Here is a 12,346-nt window from a genome sequence, read left to right as displayed (position 1 = left end):
GAAGGCCCTAGGTGGCGGGGAGGTTGTTCCCATCTCCTGTGTAGACATCTAGCCCCCTTCCCTTGCTCTTCTGTTTGGAACCTTGGCTCCTGTGAAGCAGACAGTGGAGCGTTTCTGCTGTGCTGAGGTCAGCTTCCACAGCCAGTGACACCGGGCGCCTGGACCCGCTCCCCAGATGGGACTGTGTCCTCAGGCAGCTTCCCTGGGAAGCAGTGAGTGATGAGGGGCTTGCATTCCCGCCGAGCCTCGCCGGCTGACTGCTGCCCTCTCCCCCTCCAGAATGCAACACCACCTACCAGTTCACGTGCAACAACAAGTTCTGCAAGCCCCTCTTCTGGGTCTGTGACAATGTGAATGACTGCGGGGACAACAGTGACGAGCTGGAGTGCAGTGAGTGCTTGTGGGGGTGCTGCCTGGGCTTCCTGAGGCCACCTCTCAGCTGAGGCTTCGAGCCCCGGCCGAGTGCTTTTTGTTTCCCAGGTTGTCCAGCTGAGACCCTCAAGTGTGGCAATGGAAAGTGCATCCCGAAGAGCCAGCAATGTGATGGGAATGACAACTGTGGGGACGGGTCTGATGAGACCACATGTGACAGCGGTGAGGCCCGGCCCAGCCCACTGTCCTTCAGGGGGCTTTTCCCCCCTTGTACCCGAGGGAGGCGCCGTGAGCACACTTACATGCAGCGTGTCCAAAGTTTATTAATAAACACAAACCACCTCATGTGAAGTGTGACGATAAGAGAACCTTCCAGAAGGTGGAGAACCTTTCACAGGGTTGGAAGGGCAGTGGGCGCTGGTGTGGATGGGTAGGATAGGCCCGAGTGAGGGGGCGTAAGGTGGATGGGTCATCAGGCTTCTGGTTAGGTGCCACAGAAGAACTGATTTTCTCCCCGTGTGTCCCCCTTGAGCAGTGAGCACCATCCCCTGCACCAAACACACCTATCGCTGCAACAACGGGCTCTGTGTGAGCAAGGGCAACCCTGAGTGTGACGGGAAGAAGGACTGTAGTGACGGCTCGGATGAGAAGAACTGTGGTGAGCAGGGATGCCATATACGGTTGTGCAGGTTTTTCACTGTGCAGGCGCACACAGAGGCGGAAGTCACACCAGTGCCTCACTCACCCAGTTCTGCCCTGGGGAGAGGGCGTGTCTGCCTGGAGGAAAGGATGACTTTGCTGATTGGCGTTAAGACACTGCCCCATGGGCCTGTTCTGGTCCTGGAGGCAAGGCCCAGGGCAGCCAGCACGTCAGTGCCTTTGTGGCAGGGCTGCTGGGCTGGCCCCTGCTCCGTAGACCCGGCCGCAGGGGAGTGGCAAGCCCTCGCTTCCCGTCCTGCCGGGAGGAGAGAGCGCACAGCTTGCTGGAGCGCTTGTCAGGGTTTTGCCCACACCCCACCCCATATTTTAACTTATAACCTCTGTGTGTTTCGGAAGCACTAGCCTCAGGTTAAATCTGAACATAGCTGCAGCTGTTCTGTGATTTCATGTTACCCCTCCTGAGAGCTGTATCCTTCAGCATTTGACAAGGAAATCCAGGCAAATGACACCCACAGTAAATCTAAACAAACCAGCAGGTGTCTGGAGGCCCTTCAAATGTATTTGTGCAGGAGTGGGGAGGGATGCGTATGAGGGTTTTGAGCTTGGGAGCAGGGAGAGGGCCCCGTGGAAATCAGTGAGGCTTGAAGTTACTTACTGTTAGGGGTCCCACATGCCACAACTGCTCTGGCAGTGGTGCTGTGCCCATCCCAAGGTGACCACCCCATGGGGTCTCTCGCTGGGCCTGATGCAGGGCCTGGGACTGGTGCCCCACCTTGACTCACTGTTTTTTCTTTGGGTTCTCTGCCACTCCCAGACTGTGGGCTGCGGCCATTCAGCAGGCAGTCTCGGGTCGTTGGGGGCAAGGATGCAGAAGAAGGTGAATGGCCCTGGCAGGTGAGCCTCCACGCCCTGGGCCAAGGCCATCTGTGCGGGGCTTCGCTCATCTCTCACAACTGGATGGTGTCTGCAGCTCACTGCTTTGTCAACGACAGAGGATTCAGGTGGGCCACTGGGCAGGAAGTAGGGAGGCCTCCTTGGAAGCCCTCCTCTGTGTATTCTGAGGTTGGAAAGCCCCGTGTCTATGAGTCAGGTCGAGGTGGGATGGCAGTGGGGCAAGGCCAGGACTGGAGGGGTTACAGATACCCAGCATGGGGCTTGCTCGCAGTAATAATAAAAACGAGCATCTCCCTCTGAGTCAAGTACCATCGAAGTGCCTTTCCTGACAACCTGGTTAGGCAGGTCTGGTTATGTCCCCATTTTACAGAAACGGAGGTTCAGAGAGGTAAGGACATTTGCTTGAGGTTGCCCAGCTATTAAGTGGCAGAGCCAGACTGCAACCCAGGTGTGTGGATTCCATAGTCTGTGTGGTTAGCCCCTGCACCAAAAGGATGCCTTGGGATCAGTTCAGACCAGCCTCGCAGTCACAGTGCAGCTCTGGCTTGCCACGTGACCTTTGGCAAATGATTCACACTTCCTAGGCCTCAGGTTCTTCGGTGGTAAAGGTAGAACTGTGAGTTCTTATCCTTAGAGCTGTGAGAATTAAATATGACAATGCACCTGAAAGACTGAGTCCTGTGCCTGGCTTAGGGAAGGTCACTAAGGAAGGGTTGTGCTGGGCCATCTCAGGAAGAGGTGGCCCAACCCAGGGCTGGGCTCTTTGTGTCTTAGCTCCAGTCTCCTCAGGTCCTCTGGCCATTGCCTGTGGGAGGAAGCCCACTGGCTTCTGGAGAAGGGGGTGTAGGGGAGCAGACCTTCCAAGGGATTCCCACCCTTGGGGACTTCCTGCTGGGCACATGCTCTTCTGCCACAGGCAGCAACACGAGGGCCCCTCAGGCTGCCATGACACCCTTTTATAGGGACGAGAGGAGAACCGCCATGGACTTTCAGGAGAGACAGGGCCTACAGCAGCCTACATAGGCCTTAGAAACAGATATGGGGCATGGTCAGACGGGCACATGGGCGTGGGTGGTGGAGGCGACACCGATGGTCTGGAGGGAGCGAGGTCAATGCTGTCGTCTCTAGGGCTTTGCTGGGCTGTTGAAGTGTAGCCTCGTGCAATCTGATTGTCCTTTCTCTTCCCGTTTTGTCAGCTCTATTCTATCCTGGGCAGAAATGATTTTCTTTCTTTTTGGGGTGATTGGAGCTTACTTGAGAATTTCAAAAAATAAACTTTATTTTGGAATGTAGATAAGTTGCAAAGATAGTACAGAATTCCCTTCTACCCCTCACCCACTTCCCCTTGCTGTGAATGTGGGGTGTTTGTTAATACCAGAAACCCCTGCTGATCCATTACTGTTAACACACCTCCAGGACCCCCTGGCCTTGCACTAGTTTTCACGCTGACGTCCTGTCTGCTCCAGGAGCCAGCCCTGGTTACTACTTTACATTCTGTTGTCCTGTCTCCCCAGTCTCCTCTGGCCTGTGACAGTTTCTCAGTCTCAGTTTGTTTTTCATGACTTTGACCGGCTTGGCATCCTATAGAATGCCCCCTATCTAGGTTTGTCTGATGTTGTTCTCATGATGAGAGTGGGGTAATGAGGTTTGGAAAGAATACCATATCCTATCGGCAGGTAAATGATGTCAACATGACATCGCTGGTAGATTAATATTTGTCATTTGGTTAAGATAGTGTTTGCCAGCTTTTCCCATAGTAAGTACTTGTTTTCTCCCTTTCTACATGGTATTCTTTGGACATCAGTTGATTTGGAATTCTTCTGTAAGGAAGATTTGCCCCGTCTCTCCCCCTTATTTAACCATCTATTTATACTCCAACGGGCTTGTGGTGTATTTATATTTCAGGTTGTAATCCGATGCCATGTTACTGACTTGGCTGCTCAAGTTGTTCCAGATTTGGCTGTTTGGAGCTTGCTGAGTGCGGCTCCTGTGTCCCCTTGACATGGCCCCGTTCTTTTGTGTATTTGAGTCCCTTCCTTGTTTTCTGGCACTCCCTGGTGCTCTAGGCTACTCTTGTATGTTCCCTGGCCCAGCCCTAGAATGAGCCGCTTCTCCAAGGAGCCCTTTTAGTGGGGAATGGTGTTTAGAAACCAAGACCTTGGAGCTCAGTGTCCTCACTGTCGCTGCAGCCCTGCGGTGTCCAAGCCCCTTTGCAGGGAGAGCGGGGACGTCCATGTATGTGTACTCGCCCATGAATCCGCCCCGGCCTCCTGTACCTCTTCCTTTTTCCCTCTCATCATCTCATTCCTCATTTGCCTTTCCTTCATCTTCTGTTGATCATCAGTCTTACTTTTGCGCATTAATTCATTCAATAGCCACTGCTATTATCAGCACTGGGGAGATAAGATGAGTAAGACTTGGTCCTTGCACTTTACAGACTTCCCAGGGTAGGGGGACAAGATCCACTATGTGTGCACATGTGCATGTACGCACACGTGTGCACATACACGGGCATGCATGTGCACAGTAAGTGCTAGGCCAGAACTGTGGACACGTTACCTAGGACCGATATGTGGGGTTTAGAATTCTGCCCGAGCGCTGGGGAGGGCGGTTGTTAGGAATGCCTTTGTCAGCAGGAGCATATCTGATCTGAGTGTCGAAATGTGAAGGTGTTTTTCCACTGGACAAGGTGACTCAGTCCTTCCAGACAAAGGGAGTGTTGTGAGCGGAGGCAGGCAGGTGTGAAGTGTGCAAGGACCTGGTGTGCAGTTACTTTGGACACATTTCTGAGTCAACAAGTGCTCACCAAGTGTTACTGAGTGGTGGTACCATGTTGTGGTTAAGAGCATAGGTTGTCAGGGTTTGGATCGTGGTCCGTGACTTATTAGCTTTGTGATTTGGGAAAGCTACTTGACCTCTCTGTGCCTGAATCCTCATCTTAAAATGGGAGGCCCTACCTTGAAGGGCTGTTTGGGAGATAAAATGACGTAACATGTCAGCCCTTAGACAAGTGCTTGGTGCGTGGTCAGCTCTGTCCGACTGTTGACTACTTCCGGTGCCCTCTCCAACACCATGGCAGTTATTGTGGGGTCTAGGTGGCCACGCCTTCCCAGCTGGTTTCTCAGTTACTGGTAGGTGTGTGTACCTTAAACAATTAGAGACTAGGTTTGCTTGTATAATCAAACACTGTCCTAGACTGACTCACATGGACTTTAGATAAAAGACCACTGTGATGGGCTAAATAGGGAAGACTTAGTGAAAGGGGCTGGGTGATCGGGGCCTGGCTGAGGGCGAAGGGTGGAGAGCCTTAGGGCACAGGGCTCAGCACAGCACAGGGCTGACAAAAGGATGTCCATGTCAGGTGATGGGACTACTGGGGCATGGAGCCAGAGGCGTTAGGGTGCCTCCTGTCCCTCGCCCATCCCATCACATCCTTTCAGCCACCAGATCCTTGCCTGCTAGATATCCCGGAAGCATCTCTACTCTTTCCCACTCACACTGCTACTCCCTTGGCTCCTCCTGGCCTAAGGGGCTGCAACACTCTCCACCTGATCACCTTGCTTCCTTCACAGCACTCTGGTCTATGTGTACTCCCCAGTTCCAAAGTGGTTTATCCAAAGAACTAACTTGATCCTGTCAACCCCCTTCTTACATGCGTGCTGTGGCTTGCAGGGTAACGCTGTAGCGTGACCAACATGGCCTCATCACCTGGCCGCTGCCCATCTCTCCAACCTCAGTCTCCTATCCTGGCCTCACACCATCCATATGTTCAACTTTGGGGGGCTTCCTAAACATTCCCTTTGCTCTCTTTGAATATGCTGCTTTCTCCTCTACCTGTAGGCTTTGATTGACTTATATTAGATTTTCAAGGCCTGGTTCACAACCTGCTTCTACTCCAGACTCACGCCTCCCACCCCATGTTCTTCCCGAGCACCTGGCCAATCCTCTGAAGGATGCTTTTCACGCTGTGCTGCCATGAGTGGTTTTCATGATTCTCTCCCCAGGTATACTGTGAATGTAAATGTGAAGACTGAGTGTAGTACAATTCCTGGAATATCAGAGAGGCCCAATAATTACTGAATAAATAAATAGATGAGTGGGTGAATACATGGTAGAATATGGGGATGATTGTGAGAACAAGTTAGAAAGGGTAAGGCAGAGTTATGGTGGTATTGAATGCCTGGATGGGGGGGAGAGGCTGATCTGACAGGTCTTGGGAATCATTTTAGGTTGTTGAATTAGACAAAGAGGTTCTCACAAAAGCAGTTTTTAGGAAGTTGCTATACGGCAACAACAGATTAGAATGAAGAGAGGCCAGAGGCAAAAAGACCTGGTGTGGAGGCTGGCTCTTCAGTCTGGGTGTGAGACACTGTAGGGAGGAAGTGGCAAGTTGGAGAGGAAGGGGTGGGTGCAGCATCAGCAGTGGGGGCAGCTAGGAAGGGGTGGGGTGACAGACACTGGAAGGTGAGTCTCAGGTGCAAGTCCGAGGTGAGGCCTCTTCCGTTGCCTCTCGACTTTTCTGAGGGGTTAGAGAAAATGAAGCAGGTCTTTATGCTTTTCTCTCTCATACACATTTTCTATTTTAAAGATATATTTTTCAGTTTTTTATTTTGAAAAAAATTCAAACCTACAAGTTGCAAGTACTGTGAAAGAAAAAAAATTACAACCAACACCTTCATACCCTTTATCTTACATTCACTAATTGTTGAATTTTACCACATTGGTTTTATTTTTGTCTCCTTATACATGTGTGTGTGTATACACACACATATTTGGTTTTAACAAATATTTTTCTTTTGAACATTAATGTATCTCAGAACACCTGTCGCAAAAGATTTGGTCTACTAAGGAATCTGCTTGTTAGCAAAACACTTTAGACCACAAGTTAACATTAGGTTACATACATCTTACAAAAAAACATTACCTTAATCTGTTAAAATAAGGCAAACGTGAAGGTAGGAAAGAATAACTAGAAAAGAATAAGCTCAACTTCAGTGCCCCAAGTATCACACTTAGAAGTAGAAAGATATATTATCTTCCTCTTAAGTAGTTATTGTTATGCCATACAGATTTTTTAAACGTTAACAAAAATAAAGGAAAAAATCCTTGAAAATATATTATCAGAGGCAATGAAGATAAAGTATCGAACAAGTGATTCTTCAGGCAGAGTTTAGCCTACTTCCCTGCGTGGCGTGTCCTCATCTCCTTTGGGGGTGGCATCTCAGGTACAGCAGGCAGCCTTGCTACCATCAGCCAAGGGGTCATCTTCATCAATGCTAAGACCAAGTTCGATCATCCTGTAGATCCCGTTAGTATGTGTTCTGGGATCTTTCAGACTGAAGCCAAAAGACAGGAGCGCAGTTTCGTAGAGCAAGATGACCAGATCCTTCCTACACAGACTTGTCTTTCTTGTCAGCCTCTTCCTTTTGTCTTGAGGTCTCGGTGATGGAATGATCAGGGTTTAATCTGCAGGTGTTTCTTTGCTGCCATGTAACCCATTGTTGAGTTGTTTCTTAGAGCTTGGGCCTTCATGATTCTTTCCTTGTTTGCTGTCCAGCCACATGTGCTTGTGACATTGCAGTGCTGGTCAATCCATTTGACATGACTACCTTTTTGGCTTTTTTCTCCAAGATGTCCTTCATGATTTTGCAGAGCTTTTCAAACTTGGTTTTTATCTCTTCTTCATCTTCTGGAAGGTCCAACCCCTCTTTGGTGACTGACACTAAAGTCTTCCCCTCAAATTCCTTCAGCTGTTGGACACAACTCCTCAATAGGCTTAATCACACAGATCCTTCTAAGCTGTGCTTCCAAAAACGTTCACATGTATTTTTCTGAACTGTTTCTGAGTTAGGTGCAGCCATCATGATACTTCTTCCTTAAGTACATCAACCTGTATCTCCTAAGAACAAGGAAATTCTCCCATGTAACACAATATGGTTATCATGTTCAGAAACAACAGCAATGATATGGTACTGTTAACTAGTGTACTAGTGTACTGCCCATGTTTCATATGTCCTCCAATTCTCTTAGTATTGTCCTTCGTAGGTTTTCATCACCTTAAATCTAGGATCTAATCTAGGGTTATGCTTTGTATTTAGTTATTAGGTTCCTTTAGTTTCTTTTAAATCTAAAACAATTTCTTCAAGCCTTTTATTTTTGGTCTATTATGGCATTACCTTTTTGAAAAGCCCAGGACAGTTATTTAACAGAATGTTTTTCGATTTAGATTTTTGTGCTTGTTTTTTCTTCTTTTTTTAAAGATTTTTATTGGGGAGTTGGGGGATGGGAACAGCGCTGGGGAATTGGGGGAAGGGGAACAGACAAGTTGCTGTCCTTTTGTTCTTCAGTCTAGTTGTGGAGGACGTTGCTTCACTGGCCCAAGTTGGCACCATCATTGCGCTCTTCCCGGGTGAGGCAGATCAGTCGCCGACTTCTGGACGGCCGCTCACTGCGGCTGCTGGCCGCTCACGCTGGCTGCTGGCTACACACGGTAGCCCATGGCAACCCACTGCAGCAGGGGTTGCAGCCTACGCCGTCACCGGCAGCTCAGCATCTTAGCTGTAGAGGGCCCTCATATGTGGGATCCGAACCGGGGCCCTCTGGCGTCCCAAGCCAGCTGTTAACCAATGCACCACTCGGCCGGCCCTGATTGTTTTTTCTTGATTAGAGTTAGGTTACACTTTTTTTTTTTTTTTTTTTTGTAGGAAACACTACCTAGGTGATATTGTGTCTTTCTCAGGAAGCACATGATATCTCATCAGTGGGGATGACTGGGAGAAAAATCTTGATTACTTGGTTAAGGTGGTGTCCATAGGTTTCTTCATTATAAAAGTGCTTCCCTCCCTTAGTTATGAGTAAGTAATCTTGGATGATACTTTGAATCATCGTGTGAATATCTTGTTCTCCAACAATCTTTTACCCAGTGGTTTTAGCATTTCTCAGCGATTTTTGCATGTATTGGTTATTAATGTGGTCGGTGTGAAATGTGATTTCTTATTGAATAATTTCTTTTGTATTTATTATTAACGGCTGATGTTTTCCTGTAAAGAATAGCTTTCCTTCTCCCCTTATACATTTTTTTGAAATTATTTTTTAGATTCAGGATGGACTCATGGATTTTCCTTCCCCCTTTTCTATTGTTCTGCAAGTCTAGAAATTTAATCCGATTGTTTATTTTGAAGTTCAGATGATCTTGATTTTGGCCAGTGAGCGCCTTGTCCTACTGGCTCCATCATTGTTTTGAGCACTCACTGACATGTGGTAAAACAAATGTTCCAGATTCATGTTATGCTTTATTTACTCTAGACCTGAAATCAACCATTTCTCCAAGGATCTCTGGTTTCTTTTAATGGAAAAGAATTCTTAGAAACCAAGTTCTGGGTGCTATTGGGGATATCATTGCTTTTAGGCTTTTTTTTTGGAAAAATCATGAGCTTTTACTGCTCCCTCTGATTGATTTCCAGGAGCACAAGGCTGTTTCTTTCTGCCCCACGCCAGAAACTGGCTCCCAGAAACATCCGTATCTTGTCCTTATTTGTTTATTCCTCCAGTAAACATGACACAGTTTCAGAATTGCTACGCCTATCCCGCTGCCAACAAAAACCTAGTACATCAAGTTGAATCCATTTTTCAACTCATGTGGTGCTTAGAATATGTACCACTGTGTTAGAAAAGTATTCTGAGTGAGTTGTGTGTTATTCCTTCTGTGAAAGATCAGATTAATAAGCTATAATAAGGTATTTTGGGTAATCAGATGAAAATTAATTAAAGGAAGGAAACAAAGAGGGAATGGGGGTGAATGCGGTGTCAGGAGGCGGGTACCCAGTAGTTTCCAGTTGAGGGTGGAGGCCAAACTGAGTGGCGGGTGGCTTTGTCCGGTGGTGCGCTCATCTCCGTGGGCTCTCCGGCTCCCTCTGCAGGTACGCTGACCACACCATGTGGACTGCCTTCCTGGGTCTTCACGACCAGAGCAAGCGCAGCGCCTCGGGGGTGCAGGAGCGCAAGCTCAAGCGTATCATCAGCCACCCTAACTTCAACGACTTCACCTACGACTATGACATTGCGCTGCTGGAGCTGGAGGAGCCGGTGGAGTACAGCAGCACCGTGCGGCCCATCTGCCTGCCAGATACCTCGCACTCCTTCCCGCCCGGCAAGGCCATCTGGGTCACCGGCTGGGGCCACACCTATGAGGGAGGTGAGCTGGGCTGCCCCACCTCCCACCCCTGGCAGGACGAGACTGTCCGGGAGTGAAATGGAGGCTTCTAATGAAAGCGGAGCATTTGGAGGCGGGGCTCTGCATGGAAGGCCTAGCCCTGCCACTTATCTGAGTGACCTAGGCCCAGAGTTGCCTGTTTCTTCACCTGTAAAATGAAGATAAAAACCAAATGATACTTAGTGAATGTAAGAACGTTGCTGAAACACTCATCTAGAGAGGCCAGTCGAGCTGTCCCTGGGTCAGGACCAGTGGTGGGAACCTGGCTTCCTGTCTCCTTCCGCCTCCATCTGAAGGCCATTAGTTGGTAAATGTTATATTGAAAAAACTCAGTTCTATTATAATATTAGCACACTGCTGAAAATTTGTAGATTATAGAGAGGAAAAAGAAAAATAACATAACTTAAAGCTCTACTGCTTAACAAAACCTCTGTGGGCATTTTCGTGGTACTTTCTTTTCGTCTTTCTGTTTCTTATTTCTCACACGCTATACCCAACGGTGTACGTTGGAGCTCATATCACCTGTCACATTTCCAGCCTGCCACCCAGTGACTCTATGTGGCTGCATAATATCCTGTCGAGTAGATGGGCCATCAGTTACATAGCCATTTGTTAGCCACAGGCCTTTGGGTTGTCTCCAGAGTTTTGCTAGTCCAGCTACTCCTGCGGGAGTGTCTTGGATGGCACTGTTCCCCACGTGGCACGGCCCCCTGAGGAGCCTGCTTGCCCGGTCAGCCTGTCCTGCCCTCTCCCCAGGCACTGTGGTGTTGGTCCTGCAGAAGGGCGAGATCCGTGTCATCAACCAGACGACCTGCGAGAAGCTGATGCCACAGCAGATCACTGCGCGCATGATGTGCGTGGGCTACCTGAGCGGGGGCGTGGATGCCTGCCAGGTGGGTGCCGCCGCGGAGCCTGGGCTGGGGTTGGCCTGGGGAGGCGGGCGCGGGGCACTCAGGGCTTGTTCTTCTTTCCTTAGGGTGATTCCGGGGGCCCCCTGTCCAGCGTGGAGGCAGATGGGCGGATCTTCCAGGCTGGCGTGGTGAGCTGGGGTGACGGCTGCGCTCAGAGGGACAAGCCAGGCGTGTACACGAGGCTCCCTGTATTTCGGAACTGGATTAAAGAGAAAACTGGGGTATAGATACAGAAGCCAGCCACCGGCCACCCCAGCTTGCACAGGATGGCTGACTGCACCCCTGCCTTGGGCCCCCCAGAGCCCAGACTGTGAGCTGAATCCCCAGGACTCTGGAGATGGAGGACCAGCCTGCAGAGCCTCTCTCCTCCCTCAGCCTCCAAAGCTGAGTTGGGAGCTGGGGAGGGGAGGATCCCCGCAGTGTCGATGGGACAGAGGCTTGAAGACACAGCCTGTCCCCTCCAGCCCCAAGCTGGACTGAGGCTGTTTCCTGAAGATCTGCTTCCTGTGCCCCCCTGATTCAGGAGCCTGCTGTAATGTTGCCTCTGGGACCCCTCAGGTCGGGCTGGTGGGGCCCTGTGTTTTCCAAGGGCCACACTCTTCAGGAAACTCAGGCCAGAAGGACCCTGGAAGACAGATGGGTCTAAGATTTGAATTATTTTACCAGCTCCCAGGGTAGGGGTCAGAGTGTGTATTTGTGTGTATGAGTAAAACACTTTATTTCTTTTTAGGTATGCTTTTTTTCTTACTGGAGTCAATGGGCTCTCCTTCTTTCTAGTCCTACTTGCAAGAAACTGGCTTTAAATTTCCCTCAACACAGACCCTGGAATCAGGTTAAGAGTGAGGGTCTCTGGCCAACAAAGCGCTGTGTTTTTGCTCTTATCTGCAGTTGCAAGACCAGGGCCTGGCTCCCTGATAGGAGGGATGGTGAGGGGGTGTGGCAGCTGGCCGGCCTGGGCTCCCTGAAAGGGTGGAGGAACTTTGTCCCAGGAATACAGGAGGAAGTAGGACTTTGTTAAGTGGGGAGGTGATCATGTGAGTGATGTGTGTGTGTGTGTACGTGTGCACGTATGTATGTGTGTACCTACACAGGTGTACGAGGGGTCCTGAGGCATTGGAGGAGGCCCTTACAGGTCTCACATCTCTAGTGCCATCCGTCTTCCTTTGCGTTTTACTTACTTAAAATATTCTCTTAAATGAATTTCTTAAATATTCTCTTACTTAAAAATGACACAGAGGGACCGTGTCAAGGATCTGAGGAGGGCTTAGGGAGTCCTTGCAGGGACATTTGAGGCACT

General features: G+C 49.5%; 1 protein-coding gene across 1 annotated transcript in view; it reads left to right on the top strand.

The window, feature by feature from the left end:
• ST14 (ST14 transmembrane serine protease matriptase) overlaps window positions 1-11,778 on the top strand; it is a 39,846-nt gene extending 28,068 nt beyond the window's left edge. The window contains exons 13-19 of the mRNA XM_019660788.1: window positions 280-390; window positions 481-594; window positions 908-1,030; window positions 1,847-2,033; window positions 9,846-10,120; window positions 10,895-11,031; window positions 11,115-11,778. Coding sequence (XP_019516333.1) covers window positions 280-390; window positions 481-594; window positions 908-1,030; window positions 1,847-2,033; window positions 9,846-10,120; window positions 10,895-11,031; window positions 11,115-11,276 — 1,109 coding nt within the window. The 3' untranslated portion in view covers window positions 11,277-11,778. The remainder of the gene's footprint in view (window positions 1-279; window positions 391-480; window positions 595-907; window positions 1,031-1,846; window positions 2,034-9,845; window positions 10,121-10,894; window positions 11,032-11,114) is intronic.
• Window positions 11,779-12,346: the final 568 nt, after the last annotated feature.

The sequence above is a fragment of the Hipposideros armiger genome, unplaced genomic scaffold (assembly GCF_001890085.2).
Source record: "Hipposideros armiger isolate ML-2016 unplaced genomic scaffold, ASM189008v1 scaffold_330, whole genome shotgun sequence".
Lineage (NCBI taxonomy): Eukaryota > Metazoa > Chordata > Mammalia > Chiroptera > Hipposideridae > Hipposideros > Hipposideros armiger.
This window is presented reverse-complemented; position numbering and strand designations above follow the sequence as displayed.